General features: G+C 42.5%; 2 protein-coding genes across 9 annotated transcripts in view; one reads left to right on the plus strand and one right to left on the minus strand.

Annotated features, from left to right (window-relative positions):
• MYPN (myopalladin) overlaps nucleotides 1-22,034 on the minus strand; it is a 264,901-nt gene that overhangs the window by 196,292 nt on the left and 46,575 nt on the right. For 6 of the 8 annotated variants that reach the window (XM_083148976.1, XM_083148977.1, XM_083148980.1 and 3 more), the window contains exon 3: nucleotides 1,899-2,008. In XM_083148976.1, coding sequence (XP_083005102.1) covers nucleotides 1,899-1,901 — 3 coding nt within the window. In that variant the 5' untranslated portion in view covers nucleotides 1,902-2,008. Of the gene's footprint in view, nucleotides 1-1,898; nucleotides 2,012-22,034 lie in introns of all 8 variants that reach the window. The other 2 variants (XM_083148978.1, XM_083148974.1) reach the window with 1 other exon arrangement.
• The window catches only part of HERC4 (HECT and RLD domain containing E3 ubiquitin protein ligase 4), a 303,379-nt gene that overhangs the window by 159,258 nt on the left and 122,087 nt on the right, over nucleotides 1-22,034 (plus strand). The window lies entirely within an intron of this gene.

Here is a 22,034-nt window from a genome sequence, read left to right on the forward strand (position 1 = left end):
CCAGTCCGTGCTTGGAATCATCACCCATTATAGCTATAGGCAGTCATTTTGTACTTTGGTGGAGTAAAAGCTATCGCAGGTCACCTCCATCTTGCCCCAGAGAAAACACATTAGTCTCGGGTCACCTGACATATTAGCATCTGTCCAGATTCCGGAATCATCACTTACTACTAGAAGAGATGCTAGGACTGTTACTAGAAAGGAAAATACATCTCATGAACAGACTCAGATCACAGCTGCAATGGTCATTTCAATATATTAGATTACTGAACAGCTATTTTGGAAAAACCTAGAGTATTGTAATTATATATATTATAAGTACAGTCCACACTTCACATAATACTTCAATGGGAAGAAATTGATCAGATTGCATACCTCCCAACAGTCCCGATTTCAGCGGGACAGTCCCGATTATCAGGGCCTGTCCCGCTGTCCCACCCGCGGGTGGCAGTGTCTTGCGGTGTGGGGGGGCTGTTGGGAGTCCCCCCTGTCGGCTGCTAAGCAGCGGGGAATAAACGCTGTGCGCATGCGCACAGCGTCTATTCCCGCAGCCAGGGGTCTGGGGGCATGGCTAGAGGCTCACAGAGCCTCTGGGTCATGCCCCCATAGCGGCAAAATTAGGCCACACCCCCAAAATTAGGCCCGAAATTAGGCCACACCCCCGAAATTTCCGACGCGCGGCAACAGTGTCCTGCATCGCGCGCGTCAGAAGTTGGGAGGTATGGATTGTAAGCAGCATCCTCAGAAATAAACATCTATTAATGTAAAAATACAAAATACTGTATCGATTTTGAGCTTCTACTTGCTATTGGTATTATAAAAACACGAATTATTAAAATAGTTCAAAATAATTTATGGCGACTTACAATACTGTATACAGATATTTGTAGGGGAATACTAGTTTAAGAGTGAATGACTAAAGCCCCGTACACACGGTGTGATATAAGCCATTATCGCCAGGGATATGGTCATTGAGCGAGCATATCCCCATGTGTATGGGGCGACCGTCGCCGGGAGCGCGCTCCCGCGACCAGCCCTGGGGTGGTCGCTGGTTGCAGGAGCGGCTTCCCCTGGCAATCAGGTGTTTCCCCGGCAGTGTCTGCTTTTCATCAGCGGTGATGCTGATCTGTCTTCAGAAAAAGATGGTGACCATGTCTGGTCGCTGAGCAATATATTGACCTTTGAACCACCCGGAAATTCCCAGGTGGCAGGATCACATACAATATATATAGTAAGCGGTCCTTTTGCATACAATATATCACTGCCAAGAGGCCAAACGTGCAGCAAGTCCAATGTCCCGTCCAATGCACATGGGACTGTGTGATTTGGCCACTTTTTATGCAGATTTTTCATCTTGATTCATTGGAATCGGGTGAAAAGTGGCCAAATCGCAGTAGTCTATGGTTAGCTTTACACTATATAGTATTTACTATGATCCAAGTCTTTCAAAAAGGCGACAAATCTATATATCAAACATAAACTATTATTACTGTAACTCACTTTTATTAAGTATGATCCATGTTTGTACTGGAATAAAGCACAGTGAAAAAAAATCTCTCTCTCACGGTATATGACCAATAAAGATGCATACTGTAGGTATAGTGTATACCTATACTAAACATGTCATATATAATATAAATACATAGACCAAAATTTACTAGGATTGGAGTTCTATTTCACATGGGATGTTGTTATGGGCAACCAATCAGAATCTACTTATTATTATTTAGCACCTTATAATAATAGATAATATCTGATTGGTTGCCCATAGCAACATCCGTGTGAAATAGAACTTCCATCTTAGTAAATTTCCCCCATAATATTTAAAAATAGTTAAATGTTTGCTATTAACATAGTAACATATTAACATTTTAAGATATAGAAAAATAACAATCTACCATGGAGACGGTGTATAGATGATGCAGCTGCCTCTGAGATGCTGATCTGTCTTCAGAAAAAGATGGCGACCAATTGGTAATCCAAATAATTCTGTCTATCTTGATGCCATCTGCTGAGGGAAAAGCAAGCAAAAATGTCAGACATCATCATTTATTTTGTCACATTACCCATTGACCTGCCCCCAGCCCCGCCCCTTGACCCTCCTTATCATGTTTTTTTTTAACCTTTGATAAAATTATATTATTGATTTTGCACACCGTAATGCCACTTACACGGTATGCCACAAATCATAATGGCATAATGCCCATTACACATCATGATGTCCATTACACATTATGCCACACACCATGGTGCCAATTACACATTATGCCACACACCATGATGCCTATTACATATTATACCACACACTGTAATGGCTATTACATATTATGCAAAATTAGTGCCACTTACCTACATGTTAATTGCTAGGGGTTTCTTGCTTAATGTTCATGCTAGATGCCAGGCCCTTATGCTAGATGCCATGGCCGGGCTGAGAGTGTTGCACAGCCAAGAGGGAAATAGCAGCACACCTGCTCATTGGGCCGGCTATCTCTCCCGGTGGTGCGCATAAATTGCTGGCATATGCCAGCAATGTATATATTACTGGCTTATAAGTAACATTGGTTGCTAGTGGTGCCTGTAATATATACGTTGCTGGCATATGCCAGCAATGTATATATTACTGGCTTATTAATTCTTTGCGTGCCAAGTGGTTTTGTCAAAATTGGTTTGAAAATTGCCAAGCAAACATTTTATTCATCATAATGACCAGTAATGTTTACCTGGGTATAAATCATTGGATAGACACCATCTAGGTCGACAAGCATTAGGTCAACACCACTAGGTCAACATGCATGAAAGTGGACATGACTGAAGGTCGGCATGCAGGAAGGTTGACATGACTGAAGGTCGACATGAGGTTAGGTTGACAGTCAAAAGGTCAACATGGTGGTTTTCACTTTTTTTTTACCTGAATGTCGATATATCATTTAGCAACCAAAGTGCTGAGTGTCTCGTTTTCAAAAGTGACACTCAGATGGTTGGTGATAAAAATGAGACACTCTGCCGATGGAAGCTGTGCTGGTCGCAGGAGCAGCGACCACTGCAGGGCTGGTTGCGGGAGCAAGCTCCTGGCGACTGTTGCCCTATGCACTCGGGGATATGGTCGCTCAGCGACCATATCCCCAGCGATTGTGACTGAAATCTCGCCATGTGTACGGTGCTTAAGAAATTATTAAAATAATCTTGTCTCGAAAACCTAACGCTCTCTACTTTGTGGGCGTGTCAAACAGGTATTACAGAAATTTCGATAGAGCCACTTGTTTGTAAAATTTGTGAAATGGGAATTTAGGTTCATGATGTTTAATTTTCTGACTGAAAGGTTTCTCTATGTACTACGGGAATGTTAAGATTATAAAGAACTGGGTTGGTTTATCAGGCCTTAAATTACTACAGAGATTTTTTGGGATTAACCAATAACTACAAGCAATGCAATGCATTTTTCAATAAAAGTCGCAATTCTATAGTCATAGCAACAAAAAAAGGAGGGGACGCCCATAAAGTGGTCTACAGAGACTGAAAAAGCCTTTACAAAGCTAAACAATGGAATGAATAGGCAATGAGGTTTATTTGGCAACATTACATAGTTACATAGTTACATAGTAGGTAAGGCTGAAAAAAGACTTGCGTCCATCTAGTTCAACCTGGTATAGATATCCATTGCTGATTTGGTAGGTTCTGGTATTTTACAGACAAATTATATTTCTTATTTGTACCCATGGATGTTTTTCTCCAGTAAATGTTTGTCCAACTTTGCCTTGAACGCATTTAATGAGCCAGCCGTTACCACCTCTCTGGGAAGAGAGTTCCAGAGTTTGACTGTTCTGACCGTAAAGAAATTCTTTCTACTAGCTGCATGACATCTTTTTTCTTCTAATCTATACTCATGCCCTCGTGTCCTAGATTCCTTTCTAGTAGAAAAGAGGGTGTGTGACAGTTCCTTATATTGGCCTTTGATATACTTGTACATGTTGAGCATGTCCCCCCTTAAACGTCTCTTTTCTAATGTAAATTGTCCCAAATTGCTTAATCTCTCCCCGTAGCTTAAATTCTCCATTCCCCTAATAAGCTTTGTTGCTCGCCTTTGGACTTTTTCTAATTCTATGATGTCCTTTTTATAGTGTGGGGCCCAGAACTGTACTCCGTACTCGAGGTGAGGTCTCACTAATGCTTTATATAGTGGCATAATTACCCTTGAGTCCCTAGTTTCCATTCCCCTCTTAATACATGCCAGAATTTTGTTGGCCTTTTTTGTAGCTACATTACAATGGGCACTACATCCCAGTTTGCTGTCTATTTGGACTCCTAGATCCTTTTCAAGTATGGAATTACCCAGTTCATCTCCGCTAAGGTTGTAACTTGCACACTAGTTGTGTCTCCCAAGGTGCATAACCTTACATTTATCTACATTGAACCTCATCTTCCATTTTTTTGCCCACTCATCTAGAATTGCAAGATCATTTTGAAGCATGGTGACATCTTCTGATGATTTGATGACTTTGCTAAGTTTTGTATCGTCCGCAAAGATGGATACATTGCTGAGTAACCCTATCCCAATATCGTTAATAAAAATGTTAAACAAAATGGGCCCCAAAACCGAACCCTGGGGCACTCCACTTAGTACCGGTATCATATCTGATACGGCACCATTCACAACCACTCTTTGTTCTCTATTACATAGCCAATTCCCTACCCATCTGCAGATATTTTCACCCAATCCTAGGTTCTCCATTTTATTAACCCCTTCCCGACATTTGACGTACATTTACGTCATGGCCGGGATGTACTTCCCGACACATGGCATAAATGTACGTCATGCCATTTAACTGTCACCGCGTCTATAGACGCGGTGACAGTTTAAACATGTCTGCTGTCCCTGACAGCAGACATGTCCCTGCATGCCCAGGGGGGGTGGCGATGCCTCCCCCCCGTCGGCGATCGCTGTGATTGGCTGTTCAAATGTGAACAGCCAATTACAGCGTTTTCTGTGTACCGGCGAATAACGTTCGCCGGTGACACAGGGATCGGTGGTGATTGGTGCTGTAAAGTACAGCAGCAATCACCACGGGGTGTAAGGGTGACACTGGTGTCACCCCACCTCACCCAACCCGCCCCCAAAGGCCGTGATTGGTTCGCCGGACCGACGGACCAATCACAGCCATGGAGGGTGATTTAAACGAATGGTGACTGCACTGCAGATGCCATTCCGGTCTGGAATTGCGTGCAGTGCGGTCACCGTACCTATCTGCCGTGATATACTGACCTGATCCTTGCAAAATACTTACCTGATCACCTGATCACTGCTTGTAGCGTGCTGGATGCTTCCTGGATCTGACTTCTTGTGACTTCCTGCTGCTGATGCAGTGTGATAGAGTTATAGATAGATAGAGAGAGATAGAGAGAGATAGTGACAGAGTGTGCTATATTTTGTGTCTGCTACCCCCCCTTTTTGGGGGTGCAGGTTTTTTTTTTATATATATATAACTGTCAGTGCTGCTGCTGCAGTGTCATAGAGTGATAGATAGTGATAGATAGTGAGAGATAGAGAGATAGAGAGAGATAGTGATAGAGAGTGCTATATTTTGTGTCTGCTACCCCCCTTTTTGGGGGTGCAGGTTTTTTTTTATATATATAACTGTCAGTGCTGCTGCTGCTGCAGTGTCATAGAGTGATAGATAGTGAGAGATAGAGAGATAGAGAGAGATAGTGACAGAGAGTGCTATATTTTGTGTCTGCTACCCCCCCTTTTTGGGGGTGCAGGTTTTTTTTTATATATATAACTGTCAGTGCTGCTGCTGCAGTGTCATAGAGTGATAGATAGTGATAGATAGTGAGAGATAGAGAGATAGTGACAGAGAGTGATAGAGAGTGCTATATTTTGTGTCTGCTACCCCCCCTTTTGTGCTGATCAGTATATCTGTGCTGATCAGCAACTTTTTGGGGGTGCAGGTTTTTTTTTTTTATATATACCTGTCAGTTGCTGCCAGTTGCACTGTCAGTTGCACCAAAGGTTGTGCACCTGCTGCCCCTCACTGATAATCAGTGTCGCATCACTGATCACCTTTTTTTTTTTTTTGAGGGTGCTGTGGGGTCTTTTTTAATTTTTTTTTTTACACACACTGTGATTTTGTGGGTGTCCTGTGGCCACTGTGCGCTGATCAGTGACGTACATCACTGATCAGCTTTTTCGGCACAGGGTTGATCTATTTTTTTTTTTTTTATCAAATTCCTGTTGCCTTTGAGCGCTGTTCAGTGACGGACGTTACTGACTAACATCTGTGCTCAATTTTTGGCGCAGGACCTTTTTTTTTTTTTTTTAACCCCTTCAATTTTTTTTTTTTTTTTTATTGGGATCAAATTCCTGTATAAAGTATTTTTTTTTCTGCACTACATACACACTACACACTACATACCCCCCGTGTTGAAATAAAGTTTGTACCCCCCCTACACTATACACGTGTTGAAACATTTCACTACCAGAAACACAAAAATAAAAATGGCATCCCAAATGTCATCCCAGTCATCCAGAAGAATGTATTCAGCGGAGGAGGCATATGCCATGCTTGCCTCTGACTCTGACACAGCCAGTGAGGCAAGCGGGGAATTTGAAGGATTCATCTTAAGCTCCTCTTCCTCCTCTAGTGATGAGGGACCCCCTCAAAGACGCCCCCGTAGAGCAGCTGAGACCCCCCCCCCAATAATTGATCTCGTATGGACCCCACCACCAGACAATTTTGAGCCCCAGGTTCCTGAGTTTTTGGCCATGCCAGGAATCCAATTTGATTCCACAGGTCTCAGAGAAATTGACTTTTTCAAATTATTTTTCTCTGATGATTTTATAAATTTAATGGTGGACCAAACTAATTTATATGCCCAGCAGTTTATTGCTCAAAACCCCACGTCATCATTTGCTAGGTGGACCCCTGTAGATGCAGTAGAGATGATGACGTTTTGGGGTCTGGTGTTTCATATGGGCATAGTAAAAAAGCCAGAAATTAGGCAATATTGGAGTACAGATGTTCTGTACAGCACCCCACTTTACCGTATGGCCATGACCCGGACTCGTTTTGAGTTAATCCTTAAATTTTTGCATTACAACGATAATGCACAGTGCCCACCCAGAGATGATCCCACCTTTGACCGGCTATTCAAAGTCAGGCCGGTCATTGATCATTTCAGTGCCAAATTTCCAGAGATGTACATCCCAGATAAATTCATTTGCATAGACGAGTCCCTTATACATTTTAAAGGAAGGGTTAAATTCCGCCAGTACCTTCCCAGTAAGAGGGCAAGGTATGGCATAAAAATGTATAAGCTGTGTGAAAGCACCTCAGGGTACACTCACAGGTTTAGGGTATATGAAGGGAAGGATTCAAGAATTGAACCGCCAGAATGCCCCCCCTCCCTCGTAGGTGTTAGTGGAAAAATTGTCTGGGATTTAGTGCACCCCTTCCTGGATAAAGGTTATCACCTCTATGTGGATAACTTTTACACCAGCATCCCCCTGTTTAAGGCCCTTGGTTCAAGAGGTACAGCAGCTTGCGGTACTGTGCGCAAGAACCAAAGAGGCCTCCCAAAAACGCACATTGCCCAAGTAATGAGAAGGGGTGAAAGCAGGGCACAATCCACCGAAAATATGTTGTTGGTCAAATATAAGGACAAGAGGGATGTCCTTATACTGACAACAATTCACGGAGACAGTACCACCTCCGTCCCTGTACGAGGTACCAGTACCCACACCTCAAAACCTAATTGTATCCTGGATTACAATAAGTACATGGGCGGAGTGGATCTTTCAGATCAGGTACTGAAGCCGTACAGTGCCCTGCGGAAAACAAAAATCTGGTACAAGAAGCTGGCCGTGTATATCATCCAGATGGCACTGTATAACGCTTACGTGCTATTCCGTTCTACCAGCCAGAGGGGGACATTTATGCACTTTCAAGAGGAAGTCATAAAGAGCCTAATATTTGGGAACCAGCAGGCAGAGGGCCCCAGTACTTCTAGTACTGGCCCCCGTATTGTACCAGGGCAGCATTTTCCTGATGAAATCCCCTCCACTGGAAAAAAGGGCAGGACACAAAAAAGGTGCAAAGTTTGTTATAAAAAGGGAATAAGAAAGCAAACTATTTTCCAGTGTGACACTTGCCCCGACAAACCCGGCCTATGTATAAAGGAGTGTTTTAAAATATACCACACATCTATGGATTATTAGGTTCATCATTTCACCGTGCTTCGGGGGTCTTGCTAATGCCACATAGCACCCACCATTCATTCCACCAGAATCTGAGCCGCAAAATCCAAAAATCACTCCTTCCCTTCTGAGTCCTGCCATGCACCCAACTGGTATTTTTTGGTCACATGTGAGGCATTGCCGTACTCGGGAGAAATTGGGGCACAGATTTTGGGGTGCTTTTTCTCCTTCATACCTTATGAAAATGAAAAATTTTGAGCCAGAACTGCATTTTTGTGTAAAAAAATGTAATTTTTCATTTGCACAGCCCAGTTGTATCAAAATTGGTGAAACCCCTGGGGGTTTGAAATGTACACTATACCCCTAGATGAATTCCCTGAGGGGTGTAGTTTGCAAAATGGGGTCACTTGTGGGGGGGTTCCGCTGTATTGGTGCTTTGGGGGTCTTGCTAATGCGACATAGCACCCACCAAAATTCCACCAGAATCTGTGCTGCAAAATCCAAATATCACTCCTTCCCTTCTGAGTCCTGCCATTTTTTGGTCACACATGAAGCATTGCCGTACTCGGGAGAAATTGGGGCACAGATTTTGGGGTGCTTTTTCTCCTTCATACCTTATGAAAATGAAAAATTTTGAGCCAGAACTGCATTTTTGTGTAAAAAAATGTAATTTTTCATTTGCACAGCCCAGTTGTATCAAAATTGGTGAAACCCCTGGGGGTTTGAAATGTACACTATACCCCTAGATGAATTCCCTGAGGGGTGTAGTTTGCAAAATGGGGTCACTTGTGGGGGGGTTCCACTGTATTGGTGCTTTGGGGGTCTTGCTAATGCGACATAGCACCCACCAACATTCCACCAGAATCTGTGCTGCAAAATCCAAATATCACTCCTTCCCTTCTGAGTCCTGCCATTTTTTGGTCACACATGAAGCATTGCCGTACTCGGGAGAAATTGGGGCACAGATTTTGGGGTGCTTTGTCTCCTTCATTCCTTGTGAAAATGAAAAATTTTGAGCCAGAACTGCATTTTTGTGTAAAAAATTTAATTTTTCATTTTCACTGCCCAGTTGTACCACAATTGGTGAAACCCCTGGGGGTTTGAAATGTACATTATACCCCTAGATGAATTCCCAGAGGGGTGTAGTTTGCAAAATGGGGTCACTTGTGGGGGGCTTCCACTGTATTGGTGCTTTGGGGGTCTTGCTAATGCGACATAGCACCCACCAAAATTCCACCAGAATCTGAGCTGCAAAATACAAAAATCACTCCTTCCCTTCTAAGTCCTGCCATGCACCCAAATGGTATTTTTTGGTCACATATGAGGCATTGCCGTACTCGGGAGAAATTGGGGCACAGATTTTGGGGTGCTTTGTCTCCTTCATTCCTTGTGAAAATGAAAAATTTTGAGCCAGAACTGCATTTTTGTGTAAAAAAATGTAATTTTTCATTTGCACAGCCCAGTTGTATCAAAATTGGTGAAACCCCTGGGGGTTTGAAATGTACACTATACCCCTAGATGAATTCCCTGAGGGGTGTAGTTTGCAAAATGGGGTCACTTGTGGGGGGGTTCCACTGTATTGGTGCTTCGGGGGTCTTGCTAATGCGACATAGCACCCACCATTCATTCCACCAGAATCTGTGCTGCAAAATACAAAAATCACTCCTTCCCTTCTGAGTCCTGCCATGCACCCAAATGGTATTTTTTGGTCACATGTGAGGCATTGCCGTACTCGGGAGAAATTGGGGCACAGATTTTGGGGTGCTTTGTCTCCTTCATTCCTTGTGAAAATGAAAAATTTTGAGCCAGAACTGCATTTTTGTGTAAAAAATTTAATTTTTCATTTTCACTGCCCAGTTGTACCACAATTGGTGAAACCCCGGGGGGTTTGAAATGTACATTATACCCCTAGATGAATTCCCAGAGGGGTGTAGTTTGCAAAATGGGGTCACTTGTGGGGGGCTTCCACTGTATTGGTGCTTTGGGGGTCTTGCTAATGCGACATAGCACCCACCAAAATTCCACCAGAATCTGAGCTGCAAAATACAAAAATCACACCTTCCCTTCTGAGTCCTGCCATGCACCCAAATGGTATTTTTTGGTCACATGTGAGGCATTGCCATACACGGGAGAAATTGGGGCACAGATTTTGGGGTGCTTTTTCTCCTTCATTCCTTGTGAAAATGAAAATTTTGAGCCAGAACTGCATTTTTGTGTAAAAAAATGTAATTTTTCATTTGCACAGCCCAGTTGTATCAAAATTGGTGAAACCCCTGGGGGTTTGAAATGTACACTATACCCCTAGATGAATTCCCTGAGGGGTGTAGTTTGCAAAATGGGGTCACTTGTGGGGGGCTTCCACTGTATTGGAGCTTTGGGGGTCTTGCTAATGCGACATAGCACCCACCAAAATTCCACCAGAATCTGAGCTGCAAAATACAAAAATCACTCCTTCCCTTCTGAGTCCTGCCATGCACCCAACTGGTATTTTTTGGTCACATGTGAGGCATTGCCGTACTCGGGAGAAATTGGGGCACAGATTTTGGGGTGCTTTGTCTCCTTCTTTCCTTGTGAAAATGAAAAATTTTGAGCCAGAACTGCATTTTTGTGTAAAAAAATGTAATTTTTAATTTTCACTGCCCAGTTGTACCACAATTGGTGAAACCCCTGGGGGTTTAAAATGTACATTATACCCCTAGATGAATTCCCTGAGGGGTGTAGTTTGCAAAATGGGGTCACTTGTGGGGGGGTTCCTAACTTTTAGCATCTTATGGTGCCTAGAAACCTACATGGTGCCTAAAAAATAATCTCATAAAAAGGAGGCTCCAAAATCAAGTAGGTGCTCCTTCTATTATGAAGCCTGTGGTTTGGTCAACCTGCACACTAGGGCCACATATAGGATATTTATGAAAACAAAAGAATTGGGGGAATCAATTTTTAGTTACATTTCTCTAGTAAAATCTACTGTGTTCCTTAGAAAAATGTATTAAAATTGCAAATCTGCAAAAAAAATGAAATTTTGAAATTTCACCTACACTTTGTTTTAATTCCTGTGAAACACCTAAAGGGTTAACAAACTTCCAAAATGCTGTTTTGAATACTGTGAGGGGTGCAGTTTTTGAAATGGCATCATTTATGGGGGTGTCTCACATACAAGTCCCTCAAAGTCACATCAGAACTGAACTGGTCCCTAAAAAAATCAGTGTTTGAAATTTTCTTGAAAATTTGAGAATTTGCTATTCATATTGTAAGCCTCCTAGTGTCCAAAAAAATTAAAAGGAGGTTGAAATAATGATGGCAACATAAAGTAGACATATGGTCTATGTTAGTTATTAACTATTTTGAGTGGTATGATTATTTGTCTCACAAGCAGAAAATTTAACATTTTGAAAATTGCAAAATTTTCCATTTCCATTTTACATTTTGGTATTTTTCACAAAAAAAACACAGACTGTATCGACGAAAATTTACCACTAACTTGAAGTACAATGTGTCACGAGAAAACAATCTCAAAATCACTGGGATAAGTAAAAGCAAAAAAAAGTTATCCCCACTTAAGTGATACCTGTCAGATTTGAAAAAAAGGGCTCTGTCAGGAAGGCAAAAACTGGCTGCGGCGGGAAGGGGTTAATCAATCTCTTGTGTGGGACAGTACCAAATGCTTTAGCGAAATCTAGGAAAATCACATCTACAGCATTTCCATTATCGAGGTTTTTGCTATCCTCTTCATAGAACCCTAGTAGATTAGTTTGGCATGAACGATTTTTCATACATTGCTGTTGATAACTTCAGTTGGGCTTCCCTTCTCCAGGATAGTATCCTATTAATCTACTATTATGTTCCCAGGCCTCGGACTGTATTGATAACTAATGCTGGGTACACACTGACTCACCGATTCCCAAGGCGCTGCAGGAGAATGTTATAGAGCATACACACTGAAAAATTTCATTCATGATTTCAGTCAGTCACGTCACCCGCCCCACGCTCCATAGATGCAGTCGCTGATGATATTGTCAGATTGCATGTGCAGACGTCAGGAGAAGCACGCACCGTTAATGATATGGAGCATACACACTGACCGATGTTTGCGATGCATCGATAACTATATTGGAATTGTGCATATCATTAACGATATGTATCGCCACTTTGTACCCAGCTTAAGTTTGTTTGCATTTTGCATACATTTATAAGTTAGTACGTGAACCTGACTAAAGTACATGTTTAGTTACCCATAACACAGGTGGAGAAAGCTTGTTATAAACCACAAATAAGCTGCAGGCAATTTGATCTTAAATACTGTAAGATTATATCCAGTTTAAAAACTATTTAGGTCATTTAAAAAGAAGCTATGCATTAAAGCTTCTGGATTTGCACCACTGAACAGGGATTTGTCACTCATAATTACATCCAGTATCTGTGGACATGATGACGAGGGGATCAAAATGTTATAGATACATTGTGATCTTGTCCTAATACGTGCCAGGTGCAGTATAAAAGTACAAATACAATATTCTTCCTCTGAATCTGAGATACTGTATAGAAATGTTCTACATGGATATGGGAATGTTAAAATTGAGTGTTCCTTTCTTCGCAGGTTTATGCAAAACATTTCTACCATTCAGCAGCTATGTTTGCAATGCTAGCTCTACATATACCACAGAATTAATCTTACAGGCATGTGACCTTCAGTAACTATATTTTGAACGATTTAAAAATGGATAATTACTAGCCATAGAGCTGTAGACAAACTATTTTCCCTGGTCAGTGCCATAAGTAAGGTGGTGTGTGTGCGGTGTGGGGCACAGGGTGGAATACTCTGGGGGCGGAATCCGCCATGCTTACTAGATAGCCACTGTATGCTGTCTTCTATCTCCAGTCTCCTGTGTCCTGCAAGGTGGTGGGGGAATGATCTCAGGATGGACCCACCTTCCCAGTGTTCAGGATGTTTGTTATGGGCAGAGAGATTAGGTGGCTGGGGAATTGGGGGCAGGGAGTCCAAGGCGGTACAGAGTCCATGGCTTCCATCTTACATTACTGTAAGATGGAAGCAATTACTGGTTTCAAATTATAGTTGCTGGAATTGCAATATTTTTTTGAATAATGCTTTGTGGCAGGGACAGCATATTTCCACAGGAGGGTAATGTGGAAGATCCAGTCCAGGATTTAGAGCAGCAGCAGGAATAATTAGATCCAGTCCAGGTTTCCTAAACTGATGTGATCAAGGTTTGGATGATTAGCAGCACCTGTTGCTTCCTGTTACATGTGTGTCCAGGGCAGGAGGTCAAAACTGAAAGGCGTCTGAGTGATAGGCCGGTAATGTAATATTAGGCGCATTGGAGTGTAGCCTGACTGTGAAATCTGTGGAAAACTCTGCAATGCTGTAACCTTGCTTGCCAAGCTGTTGACCTGGTATGTTGTTTACCTGCTACAAAATAAAGACCCATACTTCCTCTATATCCTGTGTATGTGGTTCCTTGTCACAGCCTTTATAATGAGAATTATATCTTACTTACTTATTATATTACCACATATCAAGTTCTCACTTTTGCAATTTAGGGGGTTATTTTAGTTCACTCTTTCTGACAAAATCCTTCTAATGCTGGCCACACATCAGACCAACTTTCCTCCAACCATCCAACTAGTTGGTTGGTTGGACTGAAAATCTGGTACTGTATGGGGGAAAATGCCAATAAGCTATTTGCTCACAAACTCAGGAGAATGGAAAAAACATTCAGTGAAATTGTTTAAATTAAATAGGTCCAACTACAGTACATTGTCTGAGTGACAGTTGTTGTCCATTTTCCGGTTTGGGAAACAAATGACTTAATTACAAATTACATTTGCTCCTATCCAGTACCAGGTTTTTATTCCATCCAACCAACTCGTTGGATAGTTGGAGGAAAGTTGGTCTGATGTGTGGCCAGCATTAGATGGACAAAACCATGTGCACTGCAGGGGGGCAGATGTAACTTGTGCAGAGAGAATTAGATTTGGGTGGGGTTTTACTTTAAAGTTAGATCTATATTGCAGTGTAGAAATAATGCAGTCAGTATTTACCCTACACAGAAACAAAATAACTCACCCAAATCTAACTCTCTCTGCACATGTTACATCTGCCCCCCTGCAGTGCACATGGTTTTGTCCATCTAAGAAGGAATTTGCCTCTATGGGCGGTATTCAATGTGAATATCGGCGAGGTGCAGCGAATCCTGTTTAGGATTCGCTGCACATTCGCCACGTTCCGGAGCCTCGCCGGCTCCGGTATTCAACGAGTCAGGGGCTCGCTGCCCCTGACCGGCGAATATGAGCTCCTGCGGCGAACGCCGCAGGGAGCCTGAGGACGGTGGCAGGCAGGGAGATGGAAGTCTCTCTGCCTGCCCCAGAACGTATGTGGGGGGGAGGTGGGCTCCCCGGGTGCCAGGCAGCACAGGCTGCCCCCCGGGGGTGCCAGCAGGGGACCGGGTATATTCACTACACCCGATCGTGCATATTTAACGATCGGGTGCAGTGAATATATGAATATCTAATGAGCGGCTCGGCTCCGGCTCCCCCTGCTGGCTGCTGTGTAAAAAAAATATATATATATATACAGGTTGAGTATCCCGTATCCGAATATCCGTTATCCGAATTATTCCGAAAACCATACTTTTCAGAAAGTGGAAAAAAATATTTTTTTTTGCTAAAAACTCACTGGGGACATTTGTAACAGCACTACTGAGGACATGATATGTAACTGGCACTAAATATGTGCTGACAATGATTGCTTGGCATTCAAATTCACTATCTGAGATAGTACACAAATTTTGTTTCATGTTTTGAAACCTTGTTTTTTGAACAAATAAAATATATTTATGTGTATTTTATGTGCTAATAAAATATATTTGTGTTTATTTTCTGTGTTTATAAAGCATAAATGCAAGATACTTCAAAATACATCATTGAAATATTAAAATATTCCGAAATACGGAATAATCCGTTATCCAAAATTCTCCTGGTCCCGAGCATTTTGGATACGGGATACTCAACCTGTATATATTTTTAAATTAAATATATATTCATGTGCTTACAGCACATGAATAAAAATAGCATGCCCCTCCTCAGAATAAAATTCCTGATTTTTTTACACCAAATGTAAAAAACAAAACACTTTATTTTAGAAGTTCACATTCCACTTCACCATAAAAAGATAGCGATTGCTACTCGGTGAATCATGGCGAAAAAAACCTACAAATGTATTCGCCATCTGGTCATTGAATAGGGTGATTCACCGTTTTAGTCAAAAATTCGCCAAACAGCACAAATTCGCCATAAAAACCTGGCGAATCAGGCTCATTGAATACCGCCCTAAGAGTGAACTAGAATAAGGGCCTTAGTCTTTTAATAATGATAGGCAGTATTTATTAACGGTCACTATGTCATGTATATGTGGAATTACAGTAAATAGTAAAGAATAAAAAATATTTGATCAATTAACTAGAGATGTGCGGGCTTGGATTCCACAGATCCGAGCCCGCACGGACGTCATCAATCCGGGCCCGGATACGAGCAGCGCTCGGCGCTTCCCGCCTTACTCGAATCCGGGCGCACGGGCAAAACGTCATCGCCCGGCGTCGGATTCTCGTGTGTCATGCTCCACCTAAAAGGAGTGTCTAGTTCTAAATATGGGTGTATATGTGCTTAAACACTTGTAGTATTATTACAGTAAATTGCTTATCTTTGATTTAGGATGTAGATTGTTTTAAGGGGTGTTGTATAGCTCACAGACATCGCTTAGGTCGACAAACAATAAGTTGACATGCACAAGGTTGACGATGGAAATAAAATTTGGCACAAGCAAAAGTTTGACAAAGTTTTTCACTTTATTTGATGTCAATGTCAACATCTGGGCACGTAGACCAACAATTAGTGTACCACTTCACTCACCGTGCTTTGGGCAAAGTGACTTGGCACAGTTTACAATTCCCAATCGGAGTCCAACTGGGAAAAAGGTCTAAAAAAAAAGTGTGTCAACCTTTTCACGTGTCGACCATATTCACATTGACCTTTTGCTTTTGTTGACCTTTTGAACATGTCGACCATATAGTGTTGACCTAGACATTATCTGCCAGCCAACTGGATACCATTTTTTCAAAACAACTGGCAACAATGTACACAGAGGCAGCCCTAATCAATTTGATGCCCTAGGAAAGATTTTGGCAAGTGCCCCCTCCAAAGGTGCGCCGCCAGTACATGAGGTGGCACTCCAAACTTAAAAGAATACTGAGAGCCAAAACTTGGTAGACAACATTTGAGCACCTTTTATAACATTTTTTCAAGTCCTATTCTGACTTGAAAACACATTGAAGAAGTGTGGCCACCCAAAAGAGGCATGCCCTTGAGTGTAGTGTACCACACCATATACCCCTTATACACATTATACAACACAATAGTAAACCCCCTTATACTTGCCCCTTACACATTGGCCCTTATTCGGATCTGATCGCAGTACAAACATTTTCTCAAAATGGGCAAAACCATGTGCACTGCAGGTGGGGCAGATGTAACATGTGCAGAGAGAGTTAAATTTGGGTGGGGTGTGTTGAAACTGAAATCTAAATTGCAGTGTAAAAATAATGCAGCTAGTATTTACCCTGCACAGGAACAAAATAACTCACCCAAATCTAAAACTCTCTCCACATGTTACGTCTTCTCCCCCTGCAGTGCACATGGTTTTGCCCATTTTGAGAACAAATTTGTACTGCAATCAGATCTAAATAAGACCCATTATGCCTTAAGAAATGAGGCAAAATTCACACTATGGCACACGGATTGAGCAAAAATTCACATTATGCCACACAAATTAAGGCAAAATTCAGAATGAGCCAAATTTCAGTGCAGAGAGAGGGACGGCAGGGATGCAGAGGCAGTGACAGCGGGGCCTGATGTGTCTCCAAGGGCGGCTGGTGGTAGGAGCGGGCGGGTGCTGTCGGAAGGAGCAGGCGGGTGCTGTCGGAAGGAGCCGGTGGGAGCTGTCGGAAGGAGTGGGCGAGCAGCGTCTGACAGGTCAGTGAAGCAGGCAGCAGCAGCAGGAGGTGGTGCATGCCATTCATTCATGCTTACCTTGCTTGCGTGACCTGTCAGACTGTTTCATCTGCAGCTGCCAGCCCACAAGTGTCTCCCAATCCCTGTGCACAGCAATTAGCCAATGACCAGTGTTAATCTGAGCTGGCCCAAGGCTTGGGGCGCCCCTAGGCCTCCCAAGCACCCTAGGCAATTGCCTAGTTTGCCTATGCCTAGCTCTGAATGTTCAGTATCACTACAGACCATACGGCAGTGGTAATCAACATGCATGCCATGCTATAATCCCACGTTTCCACATCAACTGCATGGTGAATACCTCTGCCCTATGAATGTGTGCACGTAAGAAAAATTACACTGTAAGGAAATCACATTTTTGGATTGCTTGCAGTATACACCAATCCTCATAAACTCATAAACATAAAATAAATGTATGGCATTTAACTGATTGACATACTGTATGGAAAAAAATATGGAAGCATTATTGGAATATAACATTAAATAAGGTTAAATGTCATAGTTAATCCTTGGGATCCACAGCAATTGTGCAAATAGCTAATTTAAGTGATTTGTTATTTAATGGACAAGATTGTGCGTTCTCTGATCATATCATACAAAAGATCTAAAAAAGTGTTTTGTTTTTCCAGTAAAAATGTGGAACAGACTTGTGAAAAGTAATTATGCAGAAATCAAAGGGAAAGGGTTGTACTATATATTGCTGAGGAAGAGGCAACTAATTCTCCTCTTTCTACGGGTGGGTATATTATACATCAGGCCGCTTTTGTCACAGTTTGCCGTATTGGAATGACAAATTGTTCATACAGTATCATCTGTTTTGTACACTCAATTCTGTACTCCCTTCTAGCTTGGTATTACATTTTCACAACAGTGTGGATGTTATAATGTTAAGGGGGCACGCTAATGTTGCATAATTTGAAATAGAGGACACTGTAATGTGGAAAATAGGAACTGGACAATAATGTGAACTACAAACTGCTTTGCTCATTGTGGGAGGCACTATAAAGAATAAGAACTGGGGCACCATAATTTGGCACAATATGAAATAGAGGCACCATAGTGTGGCATAATATGAACTAGGACACTATTATGTGGCATAATATGAATCGGGGACAATGTATATCATAAGGCGAATTTGGAATAATAAGTGGCATAATATTGTATGTACTAGTAGCCCTATAGTGTGCCACCATGTAATCTAGGGAACTATTATATGATGGTTCATAAAATAAACAAAGGTATTACTATGTTTCAGAAAATAAACTAGAGCATTTTAATGGGGCATACAATTAACAACTGCTGCGGAGAGGTGTCTCCCAAGAAGACAGGGTTTCCTTCAATATGTTGCTATGGGGCCCGCAAAGTTCTGCTTGTGCAGAATCTGTAGCTGGGTATCTTTTGAGTCTTCAACATACAGTGTGAAAGTTAAACTGTAGCTCTTTCTCAGAGGTTTTCATAAAAATAATAAAGCCCCATACATTCGGAAAGGGCTTTCCAAGAGATATTGCTTACAATATGGCCTAGTGTGAACATGTTCAGATGAGGGAGTCCTCATTAAAGACTATCAAGCTGCCGCTGCAGCATGGTTGTAGCTCCCTTTTCACCCTGGCATCGGTAAGTGTCGGTATGCACTTGCCGATGCCGGCACCCTGCTAAGTCCCCGCTGCCGACTATATTGGTGGCGGCGAGTTCTTGTTTGGTGTGTAAGGGGGTTTACACTTAGAGATTATGTAATTGCCTTTACGAAATGGTGGTGGACTTGGCTTATCCTGTACATGACAACTAAACTTATATTATGTTTTGCATAACGGATATTACAGTCATCTTAAAAAATAATAATAATAATATGTTTAAAATATTTTTTTAATGTGGAATATGTTAAAGCTTGTACAAATACCCCGTATGTGACAGAGGAAATGCCCAATATTAAATACTGTAATGGAAATAGGCATCCTACATGACATTTTGTCATTTGCAAATACCTTACACTAGTTCAGTGGTTCCCAGTTTTTTTTAAATCACAGCACCCTATAGCATCAGAATTTTTTTTTCATGGAGCCCCTAGGCCAAAAAAAAAACCAGTAGAAAAAAAGAAAGAAGTAGAATGTGTTTATATGTGATCCTTCGGTTCAGGTATGTGGTAAAGGGCAGGATTTGTTTTTGTTTGTACACTTATTTTATGATTGGCAGCCACCAGCACTGGTTTTATCCATAAATAATTGACCATAAATACTTTGTGTTGGTCCAGGACCTGTACCCCTGCAAGTGTCAAGAGGCGCATTAGGGAGCCACTGCACACAGTTTGGGAACCACTGCACTAGCTTATAAAGTACAGACATTGCGGATAATCAGTGCGTGAACTACAGGATAACTGGGATCAAAAAACAAACAGAGATCAGGGAATGAAGAAAACAAGATACCCAGCGCAAAAGTCCTCAGAAGGAAATATGTCCACAGTATCAGTCAATGTGTGCAATCTTCTTCCAAAGGATCGTACCAGGATCCGAGTAGTACACTTGCAAAAAACCAGAGAAGAGACGCAACCATGAGCATATAATTCAAGACAAATTTACTGCACAATAAGGCTCACGTACATTGAAAGTTTAAATGAATATGCTTGCCAGCCTAGTAGAAGCCTAATCTCGGTGGACCTCCTCGAATTGTGCCAAAGCACCGCCACTCAGCCGCAGACCCAGGGATCCTTGAACCAAGCCTCAGGATTTCGCCGCACACGATCGGGAGCACCGGGACCACAGGTGGAAGACAGGACGTCACTCCGTCAGCAAGAATAAGCCACGCCCTATTATATAAGCCACGGGGCGTGGCTTATTCTTGCTGACGGAGTGACGTCCTGTCTTCCACCTGTGGTCCCGGTGCTCCCGATCGTGTGCGGCGAAGTCCTGAGGCTTGGTTCAAGGATCCCTGGGTCTGCGGCTGAGTGGCGGTGCTTTGGCACAGTTCGAGGAGGTCCACCGAGATTAGGCTTCTACTAGGCTGGCAAGCATATTCATTTAAACTTTCAATGTACGTGAGCCTTATTTTGCAGTAAATTTGTCTTGAATTATATGCTCATGGTTGCGTCTCTTCTCTGTTTTTTTGCAAGAGATCAGGGAATGTTCACATTGATGTAAAAACTTCCTTCACCCTGACAGAAAAGGCTTTTGCGTATGGCAATATAAAATGGCCTAGGTTATATTACACCATTTTCTGAGCTGCACTAGCCAAGGGAGGCAGACACAAGATACCAGCAGCATATACTAGTGGTACAAAATCAGACTCAAAAGCGAGGGGACAATAAGGTGATACAGAAAATCATCTACATAACTTGCTGGACATCTACTTGAAGCAATACTACCAAAGTTACTGTTTGTATCTGAGTGTCCACTGAGTGAAGCTCCATTGAGTAAAGACTTATCACATAATGAAAGAGAGTGGTGCCGGTTTACTGATAGCTCAGCTAAACTACAGCAGACAGGAGAGGGAGAATCCAGCCAATCTCCTGAATTTATGGCTCTTTCCCAAGGCACCAAAGAGACTGTAGGTTCTCTAGTTCTCTACACGGATAGCTGGGCCTTGTTTGAATGAATGACTTTTTGGATGACCTTCTGGAAAGAAGACAACTGGACAATTAATAAAAACAATTTAGTAGAGGAGTTGATGTGTGTAAGAAGATAGGAACTGCAGCCAAGAACGGGAAGATCATTGCAGGACATGTTAATACACACACACTGGTAATATGCATAATGATCAAGTAGATAATCTAACTATGTAAACCAGATGAGGAAGCTCTGATGGTGCTAGGATTCTTAACACATGAGATATGGGCCACAGAGGAGCTACTGTACATTACAGCAAGTTAGATATAAGATTCCATAGATCCATATTATGTGCACAGACATTGTATAAAATTTTCAGCTATTCCAACAGTTTAAAACTTGGCGCCAACATTGCCTGCTACACGACAATCATATTTGCCATCTAACAACTACTGCACATGTATGGCAACTTACTCAGGAGGCACCCTGACTCAATTAGTTATTCACACAATCCAAAAGGCCACCCTAAATTTACTTTAAAAAAAAAAAAAAAAAACATTTCTTAGTTATGGGTTGCAAATTCAAAGAAATAATGGCACACAGGTCTCTAGACAGAAAGTCCGACAGCGGGCAAAAAAGTACACTAATTCTGTCACATTTCTTACTACCAACAAGCTGGTGAAGGTGTGGCAACCCAGAATTGGGGTACCCCTCTTTAATGCCACATACTTACTGGTGGCCAGCACTAACTATGTTTGCACATAACTGCAGCCCATGCTGCTCCCAGGAACTGTTACAAATTGTGCTACAGGTGTTAGCTACCGGTACTAGGTTGCTAGGCAACCGCCCTTCAGCTGCACTCACCACAGGGCTTAGGGATCCAGAGCCTACCTGAACTCCCTGAAGCAAAAGTATTATCTTCATTGGTGGCTCAGCCGGCGCCAAAGTGAAGGGTGCGTCTCTGCCTGTTGCTGGGCAGAGGCGTATGTAACGAGAGGAGAGAGGGTGAGGAGTTAGGAGGAAGCAGTTGGCTCAGGGCGTCTGTGAGGAGAGTAGCGGTGCCCGTCGAGAGAGACAGCGTCTGACAGGAGAGCTGTGCCTAGTGAAAGGGAGCAGAGCGGGGCGCGCTGAGCAGAAGTGCGGCCCCTTCAGTAGTGTCCGGCGGTGACTGAGCGGAGAAGGCTGGACGGAGCTGTGACGCGGTGGGAGAGAGAGACACAGCCGCGACTCCC

Source organism: Crinia signifera, chromosome 6, assembly GCF_055691185.1.
Source record: "Crinia signifera chromosome 6, ASM5569118v1, whole genome shotgun sequence".
In the NCBI taxonomy this organism is placed as follows: Eukaryota; Metazoa; Chordata; class Amphibia; order Anura; family Myobatrachidae; genus Crinia; species Crinia signifera.